This window comes from Olea europaea, chromosome 8 (genome assembly GCF_002742605.1).
Source record: "Olea europaea var. sylvestris chromosome 8, O_europaea_v1, whole genome shotgun sequence".
NCBI lineage: Eukaryota > Viridiplantae > Streptophyta > Magnoliopsida > Lamiales > Oleaceae > Olea > Olea europaea.
Genome location: NC_036244.1, coordinates 7,546,527 through 7,573,812, shown reverse-complemented (window position 1 = coordinate 7,573,812; position 27,286 = coordinate 7,546,527). Strand labels below are relative to the sequence as shown.

The following is a 27,286-nucleotide window of genomic DNA, read 5'->3' as shown; positions in this document are numbered from 1 at the left end:
TGTGGTGACACGTGTCCCACGTTGGTATTCCCACTACACCCACGTTTTGGGTGAGGAGCCCTTAACTTCCCGCCTGAAGATTGTACCTGTATCAGCGGCCATGGAACCTGGTCAATTCATTAAAGGTTTTATGGCTAAGTGTTTGGACAAGCAATATCATGCCCGTTGAAGACTTCGCTTAGAGGCAGAATGATTTCTAGGGATAGTGATAGAGCGCCCTTTGGGGGTTGTGGTAGAGCGCCCCCTGGGCGTAGTGGTAGAACGCCTTTTGGGGGTTGTGGGAAAGCGCTCTCCCAGGCGTAGTGGCAGAACGCCCCTTGGGCGTAGTGGTAGAACGCCTTCTGGAGGTTGTGGGAGAGCGCTCCCCCGGGCGTAGTGGCAGAACGCCTTCTGGGAGTTGTGGTAAAGCGCCCCTGGGCGTAGTGGTAGAACGCTCCTCCCGGCGTATTGGTAGAACGCCCTATGGGGGTCGATGGCCTTGCATCGGAGTGCTGTGATCTACCTTGCTTGTCATTGAGAATGGCTACTTCTACCAACCTATATCATTAGCCCCCTACCCCTTGTCGATGTTTTCGGCAAGGGGTAGCAATTTTAGGTTGGTTTTTTTTTTTTTAATGAGAAAGGAATAGTTCGTATTAGCAAATCGAACCATGTAAACACGATCGAGTGGCAATTCTACTGTACACATGGCTCTTCACCAATGGTCTTAATGTTGGAGGGAAATTTCCCTCCAATTCCCCCCAAAAAGTTTGAATTCTAGTGTTTATAAAATGGGGGTAATTCTTATTCTAGATAATCGCTTTCATTTTCTCTCAACATCCTAGGCTTCCTCTCTTTTAAGGTAATTTTCTCTCCTTTTTTAAATCCAAGGTCTTGCTTTAAATTTCTTCTCTTCATCTTCTTTGTTGTCATGTATAAAACTATTTTTTCATGTATAAAACTATTTTTTCTTCTCCTTCCAATGAAAAAAAGTGATGGGGAGGTGTAATGATTCGACCGGACCTTCGTCGGAGGGTACCGGAGGGAGTCCGACCGACCCACGGGTGGGCCGATCACCGACAAGCGGGGCTGGTCGACGTCACAATGAAAAGGCGGTGGAACAACACCCTTCTGTTTGCCTAGTAGTGTTTGGCGTTTCCACTACTCCGTCAAGTATGCAAAACCTGAAAAATGAAGGCGGGGCTTTCTCCCCCATTTTACCTCCGGCGTGAGAATTAGTTTTTAGACTTGGAAGAAATATATTTGAAATTCAGATGGCTAAAACGAGAATGAGAGAAAAATCCTTTACCTGTGTCACATCTGGGGGTATTTATAGATATTAAGCACTGGGTAACCGCTGGGCGGTTGTGGTGCCACGTGTCCCACGTTGATATTCCCACTACACCCACGTTCTGGGTGAGGAGTCCTTAACTTTCCGCCTGAAGATTGTTCCTGTATCAGCGGCCATGGAACCTGGTCAATTCATTAAAGGTTTTATGGCTAAGTGTTTGGACAAGCAATATCATGCTCGTTGAGGACTTCGCTTAGAGGTAGAATGATTTCTAGGGATAGTGGTAGAGCGTCTTTTGGGGGTTGTGGTAGAGCGCCCCTTGGGCATAGTGGTAGAACGCCTTCTGGGGGTTGTGGGAGCGCGCTCCCCCGAGCATAGTGGCAGAACGCCCCTTGGGCGTAGTGGCAGAACGCCTTCTGGGGGTTTTGGGAGAGCGCCCCCTGGGCGTAGTGGTAGAACGCTCCTCCCGGCGTATTGGTAGAACGCCCTATAGGGGTCGATAGCCTTGCATCGGAGTGCTGTGATCTGCTTTGCTTGTCATTGAGAGTGGCTACTTCTACCAACCTATATCAGAAAGTAAACAATTTTACCTCTTTTAGCTCTAAAGTCATTTAGAGGATAGAAATAAAACAAAATTAATTAATTAAATCTTCTTTATGCCCATGTATGATAGAGAATATATTAGAATAATTTTGTGGAAAAATGACTTTTTTTTTTAGAATATTGTATGGTTAAAAAGTAGGAAAAAATAATGATCCCTGTGCAAAATTATTTTATTAAAAAAATATAATTGAAAATGAGTTTGAGAAAAAAATAAATTTTAAAAAGTGAAGGCCATACAAGAGTAAACATCATTTGCATCAGATCTAGTTGGTAGATATTTTCAATTTTTCAAAATTATATTTAGCCCTTGATTGATTTTAATTTTTTGAAATTTCTACCCAATGCTAAATTTCAACCATACATTCTATAAAATATTATTTTCATATTTCACCATAATATTTTCTACTTTTTAACCACATGATCAAAAAAATAAAAATAAATAAATAAATAAATAGAAGAAAAACTTTCTTTTGATAATCACTTCTCAAAAAATCTTATTAAACTGGCGCTTAAATATCTTATTACTTTAATTGACCTCATTTTCGAGATAAATACTACTTGGTTTAATAATTAAGGTTGTAAATTGTAATTTTAGGCTTTGTTTGTCTTTCATTCTTCCACATTCTATCACATTATTTTTTTACAGTACTCATTTTTAATCACACATTTTTCATTCAAATAATATTACACGTAAATCAAAAACTTTTCTTTATTTTTAACCATACATTTTAATATCAATCACTATTTCATAATACATTACTCACAAATAATGGGGCACAAGCAAACACTTATTAGTGAATGACAATTGTACCCCTGTAACCCTAGAAATTATTACAATTATATCCTTAATCATTCTTTACAAATATAGGGCTTCGGTCCTCATTATAATATACAAGTCTATTAACTCATATTATCTCTTATTTACTATCTACTTTATTTATTTTGATCATTTTTTCTTAGAAAAAAAATTAATTAGTGGGTAGAATTTGCACCTTTCTCTGCACTATTGCAATTTGACGTCACATGAAAGATGCCCTTCGAATTGACTGGGGACGAAACTGCTGAGGCACGGCTAGTATATTAATTACCTTTGGTGGGTAGCCACGATCTTTGAAAACTATGATTAAATTACCTTTTCAATTGTTAGAGGTATGGATTATTTCACAGTTTCAATGTTTTCGTGATTAACCCACTTAGTTCAGTGCTTCAATTAATTTTCAATCACCGTATTTAATTTTGATATGAACACATAATTATCTTGTTTTAAGTTTCCACCCAGGTCACATACAATTGTGCATATCCAATAAGCAAAAATAAAATATAGGAAAAATTGCAACAGAAGAACCGTCACCTCAAACCTTTCGACACGTTGCGACGGAGGCCCTTTTCGACGATTTTCATCCAAATGTCTGTTAGTTGACTAAGAAACTTGACTTTGACTACATTTCTAATATTTTGGAAAGGGTAAAACAGTAATTTTTCATTTACTACATTAAAATAAGTTAAAAATTAATTTTTTTTTTAAAAAAAAACAGAAATTAGAATTAAAATAAAAAATAAAAAAATCAATCCTCTTCTTCATCCTACCCCATCCCCAACCCCCCCCCCCCCACCCCCCCCACCCCAAACCCCAAAAAAAAAAAAAAAAAAAAAAAAAAAAAAACACCTTAACGACCAAACACTCAAAAAATCTACTGTAAAAACTTTACTTTAATTAAAAATCTTAGCTTAAGCAAATAGGTGCTACTCTCCCTTAACCTCCGCCTACAAACTTCAAAATTGTCAACAAGAACTTAAGCAAAAAGGAGCAATCCTGCAGGTACCACCCTCCAAATAAAATAAATAAAAGGAAGCACTTAATTTACACTCATCCACCTAGAAATAGAAACTCATATTTTATGCATCAAATTTCATATTTTTGAAGTGTCAAATATTATATAGAGAAACAAAGTCCTTCAAACAACTGGTTATTGGGCACCCTCAAAAACAAATAAATTAAATGGATCCCCCAAACAAGATTTTCCCACCGCCACAGAATCCAACCTCTCCTTCGTAGCTGCAGTGGGATTGAGCCTCATTACGACCATCAAAGTCTTGGCCATTTATCCCCTCGATCGCATTTCCCTTATGTAATCAACCATCGCCACCTCTACCCACCTCCACCTCCACCAACACGGTTGTATCAAATCTGCTCTCCTCCTCCAAGTCCAAATTCGTTAGCCAATCCAGATCCGAAATATATAGCTCAGTTCCTCTAACTTCGTCAATTCCTCAAGGGCCTCAACCCTAAATACTCCTATTTTAATTTTTTCTTTGATCCAAATCTCGTTAAAAATTTGAGTTCAATCCTCAAAATAGGTGGTGGTTCTTCTCGTAGGGCCGCCTACTGAACATCTTGCTGGCAGATCTTCTGTCTCAGTTTCTTGCTTGTGATTTTACCGGGACGACTTATTCATGGCTCACCTTTAGATTTTTAGTGGATTAAGAACTGAATGGGAGTGCTGAAGACTCTACCTAGAGAAAGGAAGTTTTAAGTCCAGGTAATACTTGAGAGTTCTGATAATTTTTATGCTTCAACCTGCAAATGTAAATTGAATGCTGATTGTATTTACAGAAGAGAACTATGCGAGCAAACTTTGAAAGAGACTATCAAATGGTGAAGATGAGGGATTGAATTGATTGTGAACAACCAAGAGTTTGATATGACGCCGTTTCCATACCTAGTGATGGCGGCCGTACAAAATGCACTTGATTTTTGGGTAGGGGCGGGGATGGGGTAAGAGGAAGAAGAAGAAGAAGAAGATTGATTTTATTTTTTTTTAAAATTCTGATTATTTCTTTTTTTAATTTATTTTAATGTAGTAAATGGAAAATTACTATTTTAACCTTTTCAAAATATTAAAAATGTGGTAAAAGTCAAATTTCTTAGTCAACTAACAGACATTTGGATGAAAACAATCCAAAAGGGCCTTCGCCGCAACGTTGTGAAAGGTTTGGGGTGACGGTTGCAACAAAACAAAGGTTTGGGGCCTCTGCTACAATTTTTCCTAAAATATAATGTGCTCTAAGAGTAGCATACGTCTCGAAAAATTATATCTCGTTGCGTTCATGAAGAAACACTAATGACACACCCAATACCAGGTTGTAATTTTTAAAGAAAAATAATTTTTTTATATTATTATATATAAGAAAAATATTAATTTATCTGCTCTGAAGAGCATGCAATTATAATTAATATTCCAAAAGAGTATTATTTGTTTATGAAAGGTATGAGTTATAATTTTCAATATTCTAGAAGAATATTGATATGTTACTTTTAAAAAAAAAATAAAGATAATATGCTCTCGAAATAGCACAATTTCGAAAAATATATCATCTTGAATTCATGTTTATCCCTAAAGGAAAATATACAATTCATATCATGTGGACGTTGATTATAATATGATTATAGCATAATTAATATATTTTCGAGAGTTAACTATGTCTTCTGTATGATTGTTCAAATGTCAAACATTGATTGAGCCAGAAGTCCAATAACTATAGTATTTTATTGTTTGGCATGATTAGTTGAACCATTACTGAATCAATAATTCAAATGGATATTCATGAAAAATCAGAAGATTCTTCAATCAATGAATTCTTACATATCATTTGTTCTCTTTATTGAAAATTGATCATCACTAACTAAAATAGAGATTGAGTCTTTTATATTTCTGTAAATTAATCAGCATGATAAATAGTCCCTCGTCATCCTCTATGTTGACTATCTATGTATTATTTATATCTAATAGATTTGATACATATACTGGATGATTGTATAATGTTTACAGCCTAAAGTTTGAGAAATTACTGCTCAAATTTTAAAATATGAGCATAGTTTTAAGATTATACAATCAAGACGGTATGTCTTACTAGTGTTAGTAGTCCTAAATCTCCACATTTTAATAAGTATTAGTTGAGATATCGATAAATGGTTTAATATTATTGTTTATTAAACGCATCCAATTAATTCAATTGAGAAAAAAATACTTTCCATTCTTGTCCGGAAAATTCTATTACATATCATGCCAACATCATAGTGCAATATATGTAAAATGGATGCACCACAATGTGCTGAGATAGAAAATAAAAAATGTTGAAAATAAATGTGAACTCTTATCCCAAATGGATGATATTTTATAACGCTGAAAAAATAATGATAAATTTGATTGGATAATTCTCTTAGCATTAGGGAGGGAATTAAGAAGTTGAAAATAATTTACAAATGTGTCATTATCTAAATACTTGTAACAAATCACTCGAATCAAAAGTCCAAAAGATAATTCATTTAGATGTATTTATTGGTCAAAGAGATCAACAATATCGCACGCACCAATTTTAAGTGCTCCAATACGAATTGATGTCATAGGAGGACAATTCGATAGCATTATATTTGATATATCTATAACACGCCTAAAGTATGATGTTATTCAATTCTAGTACTAAAAATTCTCTAAATGAAAATGGAGCAATTCATGAAGATGGTCCCATGAAGGAGGCATATACTCTTGATAAGTATTTAATTAGACATGACAAATTATAAAATCTCAGAAGAGGCTCAAGTACCTGAAATAATGGAAATTGAGATATCTCAATAAACGGGAAAAGAAATAGAATTGAAAAGAAAAAATTGTCGACAATAATTTTGCACATGATGTACTGCGTTATATAGCGAGGAAGCAAAATAAATGCATCAAAATATATAGATCAAAGTAATGATTGGTCAAATAAAAGGGACGCAATCATAAATTGAATTTACTAGAGAGACTTGAAGTTTCTAGATATACAGTATGAACACAGAAAGGTGTATAACTATACGAAATGAAAATGGAAAAAGTAAAGTCGTAATATAAAATATACGACTCTTTAAATAATGAATTTCGCAATGATTTGTAATAATAGATAAATAATCATGCGGTAGATGTAATAAAAAATCTCTATTTTATTAGTTTGACAATGCAAAAAATTTGATATGCATATTGCAAATTTGATTGTACCCAACTCATCTAGCATGGTTATTAATGTTACCTCGAAAAATTTAATATGTTTGAAGTATATAGTTCAAGTAATATTATCATGAGGGTGACTAAATATACATTGTACACTTTTTTCCTTGACTAAGGTTTTTTTTTTTTTTTTATTGCTTTTCCTGACAAGATTTTTATTGAGACAACTTTTATAGCGTATTCAAAAGAATAATGTAATATTTTTCTTTCATTGGGATTTTTTCCAATAGAATTTTCCTAATAGGATTTTAATAAGGCATATTTTTTGTATAATGATGTCCTTAACCTACAAGACATTTAACTTCAAAATGTATAATCTTGTGTGTGTGTGTGTGTGTGTGAGAGAGAGAGAGAGAGAGAGAGAGAGAGAGAGAGAGAGAGACTTTTGAAGAGATTAACAAGAGATATTTTTCGAATCAACATATTACTATAGTCATTAAATGTTGATAAATATTTCATATGAAGACGGTGTTATTTGAAGATATTGACTTATAAGATATCAATATTGAAGACATTGACATACAAAAGATCGCTTGATGCAAGAATTGAAATTAAGAGGAGTAGTACTCTTTTTTCTTTGATCAAGTTTTGTCCCACTGAATTATCTTGATAAGGTTTTAACGAGACAACATTTTATTACTCCAAATTATTTTTACTCTTTTTTCATTTGTTGGCATTTTTATCCCATTGAGTTTTTTGCTAAACAATGTTTTCAATGAGATACATATTTTGTAATGTATTATTTAAGGGGGATTGTTGTACCAAGTAAGTTTATTAATGAATGACAATTGTAAATCTACACCCCTATAAATTATTACCATTGTATCGCTAATCATTCTCTATAAATATAATGCTTTGGTAATTTATAACAATTAATAAAATTTTAAATTTATAGTGGATATAAGAAATTGTTTATAGGGGTCAAAATCCAATAAGAAATATGATACATAGAAAGAAGAATAAATTTGAATAATATCATAGGCGGCTCGAGCATTGGGGACTTTAAGCAAAATCGTTGAGGGGGAATTTTCTAGAACAGTAATAAAAAATTAATGGAACAAGTGATTGCACAGAGAACATCACTGATCAGTAACAATATGACTGCTTGTAATATGATTGAAACCACTAACTGTTGGTGATTTAGACAAAATTACATGAAATCACCGACATGCATTTGTGGCTATTATCGATACAACAATGTCGTCGGTATAGTTGAAAGGAATTATTGACGGTGCTTCAATCATCGAGGAAAGTTGTTGGTAATTGTGATTGAAATCAATATATGCTGATTGAAATCAATATATGTTAGTTATTCAGAAAGAAATAGTAATACATTTGATGATCATCGATACACATTAGCGACCACCCCGATATTATCATTAATGATGTTGTTGGGAATCATTTACGGTGCTTCAAACATCATTAGTGTCAAAAAATATTATTTCTTCTTATATATATATTATAAGATACTGGCACATAATTAAAATATTTTTATTACTTTGTATAATATTACCTACTTATAAGTTGTTTTTTTAACTTTTATTTTGTTCACCACTTATAATTTTTATATTTTTAGATTAATTTGTTTATTGATGAAAATCTCTTTGATAACTTTAATTTGTTAAACTATTTCTGGTTTTAATATTACTAAAAAAATATTCGCATAATTATTTATTAATGATGTTAGCTACCGACAAAAATTTTGATAAGAAACACACAAAAGCAAAAATGAAAAATATTTGAATTTTAAATTTTGGGAGCCTCCGATAAATTGGAAGTATTGGACGATCGCCAAACTTGCCCAATACTTGAACAAGCTCCAAATATTATGCAAAATGATATATTATTTAATAATTAGTTATCGTACTCGAAATATGAGACGTTTCTTTTAAAAAAAATGAAACAAATATGACTATAGGGATTAGTTTGTATTACTGGTAAATAAAAAAAATATTTTTATTAATTACATGATAATATCTTATATTATTAAAAATTATTTGTGAATTTAAAACATTGTCCTATCCAAACTTTTAGTAGTCTTTACATGGAAAATTATTATTATTCTAACAAACTCATTAGTAAATTAATATAGCACCGTGTGTTTCTAATTTATTTGCATTTAGTACTTTATAACCATGTGTCAGGTTGGCCTCGTTTTCTGTTAGGGTGACGTGGACAAAGATATCGGTCTCACTCGTGTACACGTAAACTAACTTCAACGCGTATGAACAAGATGCTAGCTGACAATACTTCAAATTTGGACGTGAGGTAAATTTGATAACACGAGACGAATATGTTCAGGTTCCGACACAATATTTGGGAATGATTGTAAAATGATAATTATTCACAAACAACTCAAAGGGAACAAAGTGATCTGAACTCTGTTTAAGTTAGTATATAATCAACAAGAGAGAAAACAAATAGCAGCTTTAAATGTATTGAGTTTCATTAGCTTTTAAATGATATATGTAGGTGGTATTTATAGTGTTACAAATGAAACGGTTTCCTTTGAATGAAAATCCACATGGCCTCATTTCCTTGGCCGAAACATACAATCCTAAGCATGAATTCAACTTTCCTAGCTTGTGATGCGTTTAATGTTCTTACAAAAAACAGTCATCATATCGCCTAAACTGACAAGACAAGACAAGATATTTTGCTCATTATAAAAGTCTCATCAATCATTCCAAAAGGATTTTCTACATAAATTCAGAATCCTCATGTGTGGATCGTTGCTTGTTGTAACTGGGCTTCGGCTTTGACTTGTGCCGAGCTTCTTCACCTCGGCAAACAACTAAGCTTAGCTTTGGAGCTTTGTCGTCGACAAAGGATTGCCTTGGCCGGATGTTGATTTACAAGGATGATTACTTTTGATGCAAAGAAAACCTCTGATGATTGAGCATATTACGTTGTTATTTTATTTGTCTTGAAATTACTAAAATACATATTAACGACTATATTATTGCATTTTTTATTTATTTTTTACTTAGGCTTGTTTCTCCAATGATTTTATGTCTTTCAATTTCATCTCGCACAATTTAATTGAGATTTGATAATCCAAATTAATAAATATGGGTTGAATTTCATCTCGCACAATTTAAATGAGATTTGATAATCCAAATTAATAAATATGGGTTGATTATTGCCCTAGAATTTTTCTTTTTAACTTTGATTTTCTGTATCATATAAGGGAAAATAATGTTCCGAGTTTGTAATATTAACAATAAACTCAATAATACATTTCTATAATTAAATTACTAACAATATCTCAATCAATGAGACCCACCTTAATTTTGATGAAATTAGATACAATTTCGGCTGTTTACTTTAATTATATTAATATGGAAAGTATTAATCAAATTATCTTCATATCAACCTCATATTATGCTAAGACCATTGACTTACTAACTAATTTATTTATAAATTTATGAGTAATGCTATTTAATACCAGTGGTAGATAACATTATTCTAAGTTTATGATGATCTCAAGATTTGAATTACATTTTAGTGGTGATAGATAATATTATTCTAAGTTAAAGATTTGTGAAATTTCAAAAAAAATAAAAATTGTTATATTTGTTTTTAAGTTTAAAATTCATTCAAATATTTTAAAATTTTTTATTATTGAAATCCTTATAAATCCATAACCTATTGATGATACCTAGATAAGGATTTCCATGAAATTCATTAAAATTTCAATTGAGAAACCTAAATTTAGAAGAATTTTTAAAATCCATCAAAATCCCTGTTGATGACAATCGTAAATAATTTCTCCCTATATATAAAGATCCCTAGAAGAGGAAAATGACAAATCAAACTCACTAACTACTAGCTCTTTTCATTTTATTTTAATGGCTTTATTTTTCCTTAATGTCTTTGCCATTCTTCTTGGTGTTTTCTTCACCAATGCAAATGGATCTTTCTATCAATACTATTCTCCTCTATGGGGATTAAATCACCTAACGGTTAATCCTCAAGCAACAGACGTACAACTTCTTATGGATCGGTCCTCAGGTTAATTGTTTGAATAAGTAATATTCCTTTATATAGTGAGCTAGAAAATTAAGTTGAAAATATTACAGAAAAACATATTTGTATACAAACAAATTTTTTTTTTTTTTTCGTTTTCTATAATTACTACTATCAAATAAGTGAAAAAGAAAAGAAAACTTTTATCTCACAAAATGAAAATATTTAATGGTTCTAATTATTGTTTTTATTGGTGTATATAGGGGCTGGATTCCGGTCCAAGCTGGACTATGGATCCGGATTGTTTCATATAAGGATGAAGATACCAGACAAAAAAACAGGAGGAATAGTTACAAGCTTTTATGTAATTAAATACTGTTTCATTCTATTATGTTGCTATATTGAGATTTGCTTATAGCTTTTGATTTTGATTTTGATTTACTTTTTAAATTGACAGTTGACCTCTGCATCAGATAATCGAGATCCTGGAAATCATTATGAGCTTGATTTTGAGTTTTTGGGTACAACTGGAAAAGTGCAAACAAATGTTTTTGACAATGATGAAGGGCACAGAGAACAAACCTTCAATCTTTGGTTCGATCCTTCTGAAGATTTTCACACTTATGAAATTCTTTGGAATCCCCATCAGATAGTGTAATGGTTTTTCCTAACATCTTCTCTATCTTTTTCGCATTTTTTATAATATCGACACTGTGCATATCTTATTATCTTAGCAGGCTGAAACCAAAGGAAACCCTAATGTAGCATGTGTCAATTCTATTCGTACCATAAGTCGCATTTTATAGTCTAGTTAAACACCTAAGTGCACACGCTAAACCTGCACACTACTCTTGTATGATGTTATTTTTATGCGATTTTAGGTTCTTTGTGGATAAAATTCCGATTAGAGTGTTCAAGAACAACACAGCGCATGGAGTGGATTATCCCTGGAAGCCTATGCACATAGAGGCAAGTGTATGGGAAGCAGAATGGGCAGGAGTGGTTGATTGGTCTCAAGCTCCTTTCATAGCTCAATATCAAGATTTTGATTTCAGGGCTTGCCCGGCTCAAATTAACATGGTTTCGCAATGCAATTCAGATAAATATTTTTGGAACAGGCAGTGGGAACTCAATGCTGAGCAGAAGCAGCAAATGGAAAGCTACAGAAACTCTTATATGGTTTACGACTATTGTTCAAAAACAACTACCAGCAAACCAGAATGCTCGTTAAATAACTGACTAAATAGGATTCATTTGAAGATCCTATGTTTATATTTATTTTTTGTGGTGTCATCAATTTTCATTGGAAGGAAGTGGCAAGAAGATTAGTGTTGTGGGTAACAATTTTGTGCAAGAGTCAAGCCTTCGATATAAAATTCTTGAAAACATTGTATAGTAGAATACAAAAAACATAAACTTGTTATAAAACTAAGAGCAAAAAACGAAAAATAGAACAAGAATTGAGAGAATCAATACATATGTGTGAGATTATATCATAACGACGGAATCATATTTTTAGGATTCAAAATGAGATTTACAATTAAAAATAGAATACACTCTTTTGTAGTAAATAAGACTTATATACATATCATAATGAGATTAAATAAATATCAATAATTATTTGGCAATTTTATAATACTCCTCCTTTGATGACCATTTACATAATATCTGCCTCGTTAAAAACCTAGTTTAGCAAAAATCCAATTAGACAAAAGTACCAAACTTAAGAAAATAGAGTACAAATAATTATAACAAAATTGGTATAATAACATGTTGTTTTGTTTAAACATTGTTAAAAAATTTTAGTGGGACAAAATTTGAGCGAGGGAAAAAGGTACATTTGCTCTCTTGATGAAAATCATTGTAATGAGTTATAGGTGTCTTATATACCCATATCTTAATAATTCCAATGAAGTGTGCTTGAAATTGTCTTGTTATAGCTTTTAAGAAATATAATTTTTACTAGATATTTATCAATTTTTGGTGACTGTAATTATATGATGGTTCAGTAATAAATGGATTTTGTTATTTTTTGTAGGAGTCTTGTACCCAATTTGTAACATATAAGAGTATTGTTTAGAGGGTATATATTTTTTTTTGTTTTTTTATAGTTATGGACATTTGTTATACAAAGAATATATCCGTTAAAATTTTATTAGGAAAAATCTTGAAGAATAAATTCTAATCAAGGAAAAGTAATAAATTCTTATTTTGAATATGCTACAAAAGTTGCCTCACTGAAAACATTGTTAGGAAAATCTAACTGGAGAAAATTTTAGTCAAGGAAAAAAGAGTAAAATGTGTCTTTACTCCCCTCATCATAATTTCACTTAAATTATATGTTCCAAGTGTAAAATACTTCAAGGATATTAATAAAGCTATGCCAAATGATTTGGTTATATGTACATTTATTGTATGCATATCAAATTTTATGCATTGCTAGGATAATAAGATATAGACTTGTGATTACGTCCATCACAATCTTTATGAAATTTTAATATGTCGAGAATTGTGCATTACACATTATGACTACATTTTCTACATTTCCTTTTCATAAAAGTTTACACGTTTAGGTGTTTGGGTGGCATGTTAAAAAATTTGAGGTTTCTCCATTAAGTTCAATTTGCTAAGATTGTGTACTTTTATTTAGACACTCATTTATCTGATCAATACGTTTTGATGAGTTTATTTTGATATTCTTTCTATTTGTAGTATGAATTGATATAACAGGTACAAAGTATTATCGATAATTTTTTTGTTTCGATTTTATTTTATTCCCATAATGACATATCTTTAATTTCAATAATTCATGTACTTGAACCTCTTTTAAGATTTTATGATTAGGTATATCTATATATTCTCTAAGAGTATATACCTTCTAAATGAAACTATATTCTTTATTTGTTCCATTTTCTTTTGAAGATTTTTATCTTGAAATTGAATGTAATCACTTCAAGTATGCCATAAATTTATCATATATAATATTAACGAATTGTCCTCATAAAACATTGATTCAAGTTGGAGCATTTAAAACTTGTATGTGAGACATTATTAACTCATTGTTCAATACATGAATTGAAATTAATTATCTTTTGTAATGATCTAAATAATAATACTATAGATATATAATTTCAGTTTCTTAATTCCTCTTTCTTATTATAAGAAAACTCTCCAATCAAATGGACAATCAGCAAATTGTTAAAATATTGATTGTTAGAGTTTAAAAGAATTTATAACGGTTCAAACTATACATGTATTCTCAATATTTTTTAAGGTCCATTTCAAAAAAATATGGTGGAGTGCTTGTACATACATGCACTTATCAAAAATCATTAGACGAAAATATTAAATTTTGATAGGGAAAACATTGATATTATAGTGATCCTATAAGTTTTCCTACGTATAAAATAACATTTCCAATCAAAAATGAAAAGCACTTTGTTCTCAATATTAATTGTTTAGAAATTAATTGGAGTTTTTTAATAATAATGTTAAATCATTTATCATCATCTCAAGTAACACTTATTTAGGATCATTAGTTTAAAAAGACACATTGTCTTGATTCTATAATCTGAGAGTTATGCTCATAATTTAAAATATGAGCAAGTATTCTCGTAAATTTCAGTTATGAACACCATGTAATTGGCTAGTAACTATATTTATTGGATAGAAATTATGTCTAGATGGTCAACATGGAGGATGACGGACCCCCTTTTATCACCCTAATTAATTCTAGAATCATAGGGATTTATTTCAATTTCAGCTAGTGATGATCAATGATCAATTTATGATACACAAAACAAGAATTATATGTGAATTCATTGGATTGAAAAATCTTCCATTTCTTTACCATTAGTTAGTGCAGTGTGATAATTAGATTAGTTGCAGGTTTAATTTGTTAATATAGATCATCTGTCAACTAATCTTGCTATTCAATTAAATTTAGGTTCATTAGAATTGCCTAAATACTTAGTTATTGTCAACAATATTATCATGATATATAGATTAGTTTTATCTAGCTTAGAAAGTTCATTTCATTCCAATTGTAACTCTTATTTTAAACCATATGAATACAGGTCCTTATTCTCAATAAAATACACGCTTGAGTTTTGACTCTTATATTCTCTTATCTTTTTCTCTCTTTTCTTCACACAAGATGATATTTATTTAATAAATAGATATCCTACTCGAAAATATGAAAATATTTCAAAAAAAAAAAGAAAGAAAAGAAAAGAAAAAAGAAGAAGCCAAATATGACTACAGGGATTAGTTTGTATTATGGGTAAATAAAAAAATATTTTTATTAATTACAAAAATTATTTGTGAATTTAAAACATTGTCTTAGTAGTCTTTACATGGAAAATTATTATTATTCTAACAATCTCATATATAAATGAATATAACACCGTGTGTTTCCAATTTATTTGCTTCTAATACTTTAACCATGTGTCGCATATAAATATATTTTTTATTTAAGTTCTATATATTTATAATAGTAAAATCCATCATTCATCCTTTCACTCTATATCTCAAAATAATTAGATGTTTGTTCCCCCAATAAACGTTGATTTGATTATCTCATCTTGAATAAGAGATTCTTAAAGTTTATAATGATGTATTTCTATTTCTATTTTTATTTTGGGCGACTTTACTTTCATCAAGTCTTATCTACAAATGAAATTGTTGGTCTTCGACAACTTTTAATTTAAAATGATAGTTGTTAAATTTCCATTTTCTTGGCTAAAATGTCGAAAGCAAATTTATAAAAAAAAATGAAAAATGAAAAATAAAAATAAAAGCTTAACTAAAATTAATATTCATTTTTTAAAAATTGTTTTTCTCTGAATTCATTTTCAATTACACATTTTATTGGACCCACAATTTTTATCTATTTTTCAACCACGCAATTTATCAACCATGATCAATATATACTAGAAATCTGATTTTTTTTTTTTATCAAAATTAAATTGTTCCTAAAAAAATTGTTAAAGTTTGTCTTATGAGTAAAACATGTTTCATCATTTGAAATTATTAATTAAACAGGGACGATTACATTTGATGATAAGAAAACCTCTGATAATCGATTGAGCATATTACTTTGTTATTTTATTTGTCACGAAATTACTAAAATATATATTATCGACTATATTATTGTATTTTTTTTTTCTTTAGCTTGCTTCTACAATGATTTTATGTCATTCAATGTCATCTTGCACAATTTAATTGAGATTTGATAATCCAAATTAATAAATATGGGATGATTATTGCCCTAGCATTGTTCTTTTAACTTTGATTTTCTGTATCATATAAGGGAAAATAATGTTCCGAGTTTGCAATGTTAATGCTGACCTCAATAATAGATTTTCCATAATCAGATTACTATTTTTATCTCAATCAATGAGATCCACCTTAATTAAACATGAAATTAATTACAGTTTCGGCTGTTCAATTATATTAATTTGGAAAGTATTAATCAAATGATCTTCATATTGTTACATTAATGAGTAATGCTATTTAACAATACTGATATTATAGCATCATTGGTGTTAAAACATTAGTGTAAATGTAACATTAAGTGATATTAAATCAGATGTACTATTAAATACGTCACATTAATCAACCTTTAATTGAGCCTTTAATATAATACCATTGGTACGATAAAACACGAATTGGGATACAAAAATATTAATCGGTTTCATTAAAATTTCAATTGGGAACATTTAAATTTAAAATGACTTTTAAAATCCATGAAAATATCATGTGAGGAAGTGCATTCCGTATATTTTCACAAAATTCATAAGAATCTCATTCAAATTTGCAAACTTTCAAATAATACTAATAAAATTGTTATATGTATTTTTAAGCTTAAAATCCATCCAGACACCTTAAAAATCTTTTTATTAATGAAATCCATATAAATCCATGAGTTATTGATGATACCTAAATAAGCATTTTTTGGGAAAATCATTAAAATCCATAAAATTTCAATTGAGAACACCTAAATTTAAATTTTTTTTAAAAATCCATCAAAATCTAAGTTGACAACTAGTAAATCATTTCTCCCTATATATATGTATAAAGATCCCTAGAAGAGGATAATAACAAATCAAACTCTCTTATTGCTAGCTCTTTTCATTTTATTTTAATGGCTTTCTTTATGCTTAATGTCTTTTCCATTCTTCTTGGTGTTTTCTTCACCAATGCAAATGGATCTTTCTATCAATACTATTCTCCTCTATGGGGATTAAATCACCTAACGGTTAATCCTCAAGCAACCGAAGTACAACTTCTTATGGATCGGTCCTCAGGTTAATTGTTTGAATAAGTGATATTCGTTTTATATATAGAGCTAGAAAATTGTGTTGAGAATATAACAGAAAAACATATTTGTATACAAACAACTTTTTTTGTTTTCTATGACAACAACTATCAAATAACTGAAAAAAAGAAAAGAAAACTTTTATCTCATAAAGTGAAAAAAAATATAATGGTTCTAATTATGACTTTTATGGGTGTATATAGGGGCTGGATTTCGTTCCAAGCTGGAATATGGATCCGGATTGTTTCATATAAGGATGAAGATACCAGATAGAAAAACAGGAGGAATAGTTACAAGCTTTTATGTACTGTTTAATTCTATTATATTTATTTATTGAGATTTGCTTATAACTTTTGATTTTGATTTATTTTTTAAATTGGTAGTTGACCTCTGCACCAGATAATCAAGATCCTGGAAATCATTATGAGCTTGATTTTGAGTTTTTGGGTACAACTGGAAAAGTGCAAACAAATGTTTATGACAATGATGAAGGGCACAGAGAACAAACCTTCAATCTTTGGTTTGATCCTTCTAAAGATTTCCATACTTACGAAATTCTTTGGAACCCCCATCAGATAGTGTAATGCTTTTTCCTTACTTATTCTCTATTTTTTTTTTTCGCATTTTTTCTTATATCGACCCAGTGCATATCTATTATGTTAGCAGGCCGGAACCAAAGGAAACCCTAATGTAGCATGTATCAATTCTATTCGTGCCATAAGTCGCATTCAGTAGTCGAGTTAACCACTTAAGTGCTCATGCTAAACCTGCACATCACTCTTGTATGATGTTATTTTTATGCTATTTTAGGTTCTTTGTCGATAAAATTCCGATTAGAGTGTTCAAGAACAACACGGCGCATGGATTGGATTATCCCTGGAAGCCTATGCACATAGAGGCAAGTATATGGGACGCAGAATGGGCAGGAGTGGTTGATTGGTCTCAAGCTCCTTTCATAGCTCATTATCAAGATTTTGATTTCAGCGCTTGCCCGGCTCAAATTAGCACGGTTTCGCAATGCAATTCGGACAAATATTTTTGGAACGGGCAGTGGGAACTCAATGCTACGCAGAAACAGCAAATGAGAAGCTACAGAAACTCTTATATGGTTTACGACTATTGTTCAAAACCAACTACCAGCAAACCAGAATGCTCGTTAAACAACTGAGTAAATAGGATTCATTTTAAAATTTTACGTTTCTAGTTATTTTTTGCGGTATTCAAGAACTCACATTAATTTGACATTGATAATAACCTGTATAATTGTCTGGCGGTGGCAAGAAGAATAGTTTTGTGGTGAAACAAGTTTGTGCAAGAGTCAAGCCTTTGTTATACAACTGTTGAATACATTGTATAGTAGAATATAAAAAAACATGAACTTGTTATAAAACTAAGAGCCAAAAAAAAAGAATAATAGAACTAGAATTGAGAGAATCAATACATAAGTGTGTGATTATATTATAACGATGGACCCATATTTATAGGATTCAAAATGAGATTTACAATTAAAAGTAGAATACACTCTTTTGTAGTAAATAAGACTTATTTATGTATCTTGATAAGATTAAATAGATATCAATAATTATCTCACAATTTTACAATACTCCCCCTTTGATAACTATTTGTATAATATCTGCTTTGTTAAAAATTTAGTTTAACAAAAATTTAATGGGACAAAAATACCGAACTTACGAAAACAGAGTACAAATAATTATAACAAAATTGGTATAATAAAATGTTGTCTTGTAAGAAAATTCAGTAGGACAAAATTTGAGCGAAAGGAAAAGCTTCCCTGATTTCAATAAATGAAAATTATTGTAATGAGTTATCCTTGTTTTATATACCAATATCTTAATAATTCTGATGAAGTGTGTTTGATTACATTGTCATGATATAGATTTTAAGAAATATCATTTTCTACTAGATATTTATCAATTTGTGGTGACTGTAATTATATGATGGTTCAGTAATAAATGGATCTTCTTATTCTTTGTAGGAGTCTTGTACACAATTTATAACATTTAAGAGTATTATTTAGAGGGTTTATTTCTGATATGTTATGGACATTAATTATACAAAGAATATGCACATTAAAATCTTATTAGGAAAAATTTTGTGGAAAAAATCATAATCAACGAAAAATAGTATATTATTATTTTGAATATGCTACAAAAGTTGTTTTACAAAAAATATTGTCAGGAAAATCCAATGGCATCTTGGTCAAAGAAAAAAGAGAAAGATGTGTATTTATTCCCCTCATGATAATTTCGTTTGAATTATATGCTCTACGTATAAAATACGTCAGGGATAGTATTAAAGCTCTGCCAAATGAATTGGCCATAGTTACTTTATTGTATGCATATCAAATTTCATGCAATACTTGGATAATAAGATATAGACTTATGATTACTACAATCTTTGTGAAGTTTTATTATGTTGAGAGTTGTGCATTACATATTACGACTTCGTTTTACTCATTTCCTTTTCATATAAGTTTACACATTTAGGTGTTCGGAATGCAGATTTAAAAACTTGAGATTTCTTTAGTAAGTTCAATTTGTTAAGAATGTGTACTTTTATTTGGACATTCATTTCTTCAATCAATACGCTTCAATGAATTTATTTTGATATTCTTTCTATTTGTAGTATGAATCGATACATCATGTACAAAATCATTATCGACATTTTTTTTTTTTTTGGATTCTATTTTATTGCCACAATGACATAACCTTTTGATATCAGGTTACTTTCAATATTTAAAGCACTTGAACCTCTTCTAAGATTTTATAATAAGTTATGTCTATCTATTCTCTAAGAGTATACGCCTTCTAAATGGAACTGTCTTTTTTATTTGTTCCATTTTCTTTTGAAGATTTTTATCTTGAAATTGAATGTAATCACACTTCAAGTATGCCATAAATTTATCAAATATAATATTAGCGAATTGTCCTCATAGGACATGGATTCAAGTTGCAGCATTTAAAACTGATATATGTGAGACATTATTAATCTCATTGATTAATACATGAATCTAAATGAATTATCTTTTGTGAGGATCTAAATAATAATAATCATGAATCAAGTATACAATTTCAACTTCTTAATTCCTTTTTCTTATTATAAGAAAATTATCCAATCAAATTGACAATCAGTAAATAGTTATAAAATATCACTTGCTAGAGTTTAAAATATTTTATAAAAGTTCAAACTATACATGTATTCTCAATATTTTTTAATGTCTATTTCGGTAAAATATGGTGGAGCGCTTGTACATATATGCACTTAAAAAAATCATTAGACTGAATTATTAAATTTTGACCATATAAATTTTGACCATAAGCTAAATATAGTAGGGAGAACTTTGATATTATCATGATCCTATTAGTTTTCCTACATATAAAATAAAGTTTCCAATCAAAAATGAAAAGCACTTTGTTCTCAATATTAATTATTTAAAAATTAATTGGAGTCTTAAAACCAACAATAATGTTAAATAATTTATCATCATATCTTATAACACTTATTTAGGCTCATAGATTAAAAAGACACACTGTCTTGATCTATAATATGAAAGTTATGGTCATAATTTAAAATTTAAGCAAGTAATCTCATAAATTTCAGGTTATGAATTCAGTGTAATCATCTAGTAATTATATTTAATGAATAGAAATTATATCTAGATGGTCAACATGGAGGGTGATGGGGCCTCTTTTAACACCCTAATTAATTCCAAAATCATAGGTATTTAGTCCAATTTTAGTTAATGATGATTGATGACCAATTTATAATACACAAAATAAGAATTATATGTGAATTCATTGGATTGAAAAATCGTCTAGTTCTTTACCATTAGTTAGTTTAGTGTGGTAATTAGATTAGTTGTAGGTTTAATTTGTTAATATAAATCATCCGTCAACTAATCTTGCTATTCAATTAAATTTAGGATTATTAGAATTGATTAAATACTTAGTACTCGTGAAATTAATATATAGACTTAGTCCACTTTATTGTTTACAATATTGTCCACTTGTGGCACTTTAGCACAAGACGTTTTTGGCATTGTTGTATCCAAGTCTGAATTTTGCATATAACTAACATATTTATGCTAAATTAGGTAAATATCTGCTCGATATAATCATAATTCATTAATTTTAGAAGCCTAGATAAGCTTATAAAATATACTTACCAAATATCTCAAATATAAATTCTTGTTCTTCCCAAGTAAGATTATCTACTTAAAACACGAGAGAAAACAAAAGTCAATCCTTTAAATGGATTTTTGTATTCAACTCAATTAATGAAACTGTTTGATAATTCATACAAAGCTCATAAGTAACGCTACCATTACAAATTTTCACTTTTTCAATGCTCAAATGACGTGTGTACATAGTCAATTCAATCTCTCAATCTTTTAAATTGGTTATTTTTCGAACTTCAATTGTTAAATATTTCACCTCTCTTTTGGGATGTACACTTAAAAACTTATTCAGCACACTCGTCATGTTTATATGCAGATGCTCTTTTTCAGCACTAGATCTTGTGTATTCCTTCTTTCTTTTGCATGATTTACAAGATACTTCTATGATAATTGATAAAAGAAAGGAAAATCAATTATTAATTAATACGATCAAATGAAAGTTAAAGCTAATCTAGTATCGATTGGGAGTATTGGAGTACATAATTTTTTGGACAAGATCGTGATGATAGGACTACTACAATAAGTATAAAATATGATAAATAAATATATTAGATAATAACTATAACATGTCTAAATATTAAACGCAATTTTTTCATGACAAAGAAATGCCCATAATCATGTTATTTGGATCATCCAAACTCATTTCTTATCATATCCTTTGCATTGCATGACGAAGTAATCCCCCATAGTCACGTTGTATTCATTAATTTCTGCATAGAGATCATCCTGGAAAGATTTCTTTCTATTTATCCTTTACTTTGATTTTAATAATACCCATAGTACTCCCATGGGCAAGACTTATTCATCAACCTTGTTCACACCCAATACTTGGAAACCTAGTAATCCCTGTAATACTTTCAAAGGTAGGTCATCATCATCAACTTCGACAAGTGTTTTATATTTCTTCATTTTAAAGTGGTGAAGGAGGAAGAGATCCCCTATAAGCATGTTGTCATCATTAATTTCGGGATCTCTCATCTTAATTTGATGCTGATACCTTGCTTCTTTGAATTCATTGTCAATAGAATCAAGAAAAATCAATAGTTTAGCTAAAAAAATAATAAATCAAATTAAAATTACAATTAACTAAAAGCTAACTAAATAACTATAAAATTCAAAGGGAGAAGCCAAGAAAGGCTTTTGGGATACAATACAGATATTCGAAAGGGGATAAGCCTTAGGAGGAAGCTTTGGATTATGAAGGCACATTCTTTTCAAGCTTTATAGAAGCGTTTGTCACAAAATACCTATCCATATAATTTCATCCGTTTTTTTCTTTGTTTGAAAAACAAGAAGAAATTCAAAAGTTTCATCGTCTCTTTCCATGATAATTGAAAAGGGAAAGGAATATTAATTACCAATACAATCACACGAGAGTTAAAGCTAGTTCTGTATCGATTTAGCCTGTGGGATTATATTAAAAAATAAAAAATCGACATGATTGTGATAATAGGAATATTATCCTAATAATAAAATATTGAAAGAGATAAATTAGACAATAATTGTATTAAATGATATCCTAACTTACCACATGCAATACTATTTATAAAAACAAGTATATAAAAGGGTTAAAAATTGAATTGCTTCCCAATATACGTTTGAATATAACCCAAATCCGAATTTTTGCAGCAAGACATTCATAGCACTTTGAATAGGGCTTCGAAAATCTTGCTTAAGTTGTCTTTGCACCAAATTTCGTATGTCCTTTTACTTGCCCTTTTCAACATAATATGACTCATCTACACCACTCAATTCAAACTTAATTAAGGATACTTTAATCTCCTCTTCGTCTTTAATTACAAAATCATTAAATTTGAGCGATAGCATTCTAGTTTTATCTTTATTGAATGTTATCGATTCATTTGACTCTGTGATGGTTAACTCACAGATCTCCACATACTCTATAGGCTCTCAAGTTTTGTGTGGCAAAGAAATCTCTCATAGTTATGTTATTTGGATCATCCGAATTATTTGAGCTCCCATCATTTGTATGACGAAGTAATCCGGCCCATAATCATGTTATAATCATCAATATCCACACATGGATCATCCTGGAAAGATTCCATGCAAGACGCATAATTATTACTTTTTGTACTAGCTTGACGGGGAACTGTTTGGAAGCCAATGCTCACTAGAACTTGCCATACTTGACACTAAAGGTATGTTTTTAATGTGATTTTAGGTTCTACGTGGATGGAATTCCAATTAGAGAGTTCAAGAACTATAAAAAAGATGGAGTGGACTATCCGTGGAGGCCTATGCAGATAGAGGCAAGTATATGCAATGCAGATTGGGCAGGAGCCGTTGATTTGTCTCAAGCTCCCCTCATTGCTCATTATGAAGGGTTCAATTTCAATGCTTGGCCGGCTCCAATCAACGTTTTTCACAATGTAATTCGAAAAAGTATTTTTGGAACAAATTCTGGAAGCACAATAATGAGGAGAGAAAGACAATGCTGAGGTACAGGAAAGAGAGTATGGGTTATGACTACTCTTCGAATAGGACCACAAGGAAACCAGAATGCTCAAGGAATAATTAACTCAGAAAAATTATTGAAACTTCCATTTGATCTGTAGTAATGTATAAGTCAAGTCTACATTACTAGCATGATGTAGCAGAATTAATAAATAAAAGTGATTATTTATTTCTCTTTTTTATTTTTAGTGAACTGAATAATCTTATGTATATTCATTCGTGGTATTTAATCACAAATATTTTTCTATTAGTATTTCTAGCCATATTTAAGGACATGATATGTGTTCATATATATTCAATTGAAAGATTATCATTCACAGAACATAGTCTTGCTCAAGTAACTATAATTCCATTATGTTAGATTTGAATTCTATTTTAAAGATGATTGGGAATTTTAATTAAGGTCGACATTAAGAGGAATTCCATTTGTTGGAATGCTTTTGAAATCCTATTTAAAGTCTATTTGGCAAATTCTAGTAGAAGTTCTAGTTGGAAATCCTATTGGGAGTTGAAATTTGTGTTGGATTAGGAGATCAAGATATGGACAAAAGAATGAAGAAAAGCATCAAAGGAGCAACTTTTCCAGACCGGCCATTGGGGCGCTGCTTGTTCTATTGTCAGTGGCGTTTTGGTCTCCTATTCCATTTATAATGTAATTTTTTTATATTCTATTTTATCTGTAACTCTACTTTTAGGGTTTGACATGTTCCTTATATATAGTTAGTTCTTCATTATAAATTAGATAAATCAAAACACAAAATCATTATAATTCTCTCTCTATATAATTTTAGTGAAATCTTCATTCCTCTGCCAATTATTTTATTTTTGAGTTTGTGATCAATTACTTATATTGTTCATATTATTTTCTTGCATATTATCACAACAAATTGGTATTAGAGTTATTGTTTATAAAAAAATTGGTATCAAAGCTAAGGTCTGGAAATTTTATTTCTTAGGATAGCAATCATGAAGTATGATATTCACTTTTGGATTGCTTCATAAAATTTTCATTTTGGTAGGTAAATATACGAACAATACTCGCTCAAACAAATTTGGATGATACTTTATTGAGATTTGACAATATGCTCACAACTTGCAATCAGCAAGCGAAACAATGGAAAGAACGAAAAGCCCTATCTCAAATTCATCTTCATCTTTCGAATAACATTCTCTATGACATTTTGAAAAGTCTGGTGTTGCGATATGGTTAAAATTGGAACAATTGTACATGAAAAAGTCTAACTAGCAAATTACACTTGAAGCAGAACTTTTATTCTTATAATATGGTTGAAGGTACATTTCTTGAAGATCAACTATATGTGTTGAAGAAAATTGTTGTCAATTTAGAGACCTTGGAGGTCAAATATAATGAAGAAGATTTGAGTTTGATTTTATTATATTCGTTGCTTGCTTCATAGATCTCATTTAGAGACACGATTTTATATAGTCGTGATACTTACCATTGAAGATGGTTATGATGCTCTTATTCAGAAGAGAAGATGAAACATCTCGTTTGAACTGAGGCTTATGAAGATGGCCTTACTATTGATGGTTGTTCTGGAAGTGACAAATTAAAGTCTAACTTTACGAACAAAATTTGTAATTATTGCAAAAGGAAGGGAGACTTGGTTAAGATTTGCTATAAGTTGTAGAGTAAAGAAAAGTTGGCTGCAGCTAATCAGAAGGGAAAGCAGTTAGGTACTTAAGGTGAAGCTAGTATAGGAGAAACGTTTCATAACGATGGAGATCTTTTGGTGATTTCTAATAGCAATTCCAAACTTGAAGAGGATTGAATTCTTGATACGACTTTCACTTTTTATGTGTATCTCAATCGGAATTTGTTTACAATATATGAAGAAGTTTTCAAAGATTTTGTGATCAATAATAATACACCTTATCAAATAGATAGTATAGAAAGTGATAGAATTAAGTTGATTGATGAAAGTGTAAGAACACTTGATGCAGTATGGCATGTTCTTGATTTGAAGAAAAATATTATCTCTTTGAGTACTCTTGACTTGAAAGGGTACAAATTCATTGGTGAAAATAAATAGAGTCCTAAAAGCCATAAATATGCTCATATTGTGTTCCAGGGAAAGAAGAATTCTCAATTCTGTCTTGCAAGGTACTTCAGAATCTTTGAAGGTCAATTGGTCTAAATTTGGAGCTCAGGTGGATATGAGTTTGGTTCATTATCATCGGAGTTTTTTTGGGGTCTACTTTGATGAATACGTTTAAGCCAAGTTCAAAAATTATGAATAATTTCACTTTGCCACTATTACTAGCAATGCCATTGCATTTACTTACTAGAAATAGATCTGTTTTTAAAAATATGCCTCCATATAGGTACAAAGATGCTAATTTAGTTAATTTTTGCTTCATTCGTAATTGAAGGTACGAATTCTAGCCAAGATCCTTCTGTTGAAGCAATTTGTGGTGATTCTGTTACAGGGCTTGTTTCAGCCTTGTTTGGTGATTATAGTCACGTAATTTTGATGCTCGTGATGCAAACAACTTCAATGTCCGAGGGTGTTCTTTGAGTTGTGTTACTTAAGTTGTGAGTTTGAACCCATTTGGATTTTGTGGTAGGAGTGGAGAATATTTTCAAATTAAATAGAGAATTTCATTTGCGTTTTTTTATTGAAGAGTTGAAGTTCATTCTTATTAGTGGAATTTGTTTTTAGGTGGAAAATTTTTGAAGTTTACTCATTGCAATGGAATTCTTGTCAAGGTAAAGTTTGTTAAAATTTGGGTGTAATCCGAGATCTATTTTGAAGATGATCGAGAATTCAAATTAAGGTCAACATCTAGGGGAATTCTATTTGTTGGAATGTTTTAGAATCCTATTCAAAGCCTGTTTGACAAATTCTAATTGAAATTCTATTTTAAAGCTTTATTGAGAATTGAAATTTGTGTTGAACTTGAACATATCAAAATATGGACAAAAGAATAAAGAAAAGCATAAAAGGAGCAATTTCTCGAGACCCGGCACAGGACGTCACTTGTTTCATTGTGCGCGATGTTTTGGTCTTCTATTCCATTTTTAATCTTTTTTTTTTTTTCCTCATTTATAACTTTACTTTTAAGGTTTGACATGTGCCCTCTATATAGTTAGTTCTTCATTGTATTTTAGATTAAGTTAAACAAATCAAAACACAAAATCATTGCAATTCTTTCTACTCTATATTTTAGTGAACTCCTCTTCCAATTATTTTATTTTTGAGTTTGTGATTAATTACTTCATATTGTATCATATTATTTTCTTGTCTATTATCACAACAAATTGGTATCGAAGTTATTTTGTATTTTCTTCATTGTTTATAACAGTAACTAATGGCAATATTCATAGGGTTGGCAATGGGCCGAGCCGGCCTTAATGCCACGAGCTCGGCTCGTGCTCGTGCTCG

At 30.4% G+C, this 27,286-nt stretch overlaps 2 protein-coding genes across 2 annotated transcripts; both read left to right on the top strand.

The window, feature by feature from the left end:
- Window positions 1-10,769: 10,769 nt before the first annotated feature.
- LOC111398237 (xyloglucan endotransglucosylase/hydrolase protein 2-like) lies at window positions 10,770-12,126 on the top strand. Its single transcript, XM_023025164.1, has 4 exons — window positions 10,770-10,932; window positions 11,151-11,251; window positions 11,345-11,541; window positions 11,769-12,126. The coding sequence occupies exons 1-4, from the start codon at window positions 10,770-10,772 to the stop codon at window positions 12,124-12,126; spliced, it is 819 nt and encodes a 272-aa protein (XP_022880932.1).
- Window positions 12,127-17,032: 4,906 nt separating this feature from the next.
- On the top strand, window positions 17,033-18,374 carry LOC111398236 (xyloglucan endotransglucosylase/hydrolase protein 3-like). Its single transcript, XM_023025163.1, has 4 exons — window positions 17,033-17,195; window positions 17,410-17,510; window positions 17,590-17,786; window positions 18,017-18,374. Exons 1-4 carry the CDS (start codon window positions 17,033-17,035, stop codon window positions 18,372-18,374), a joined length of 819 nt encoding a protein of 272 aa, XP_022880931.1.
- The last annotated feature ends 8,912 nt before the right edge of the window (window positions 18,375-27,286 follow it).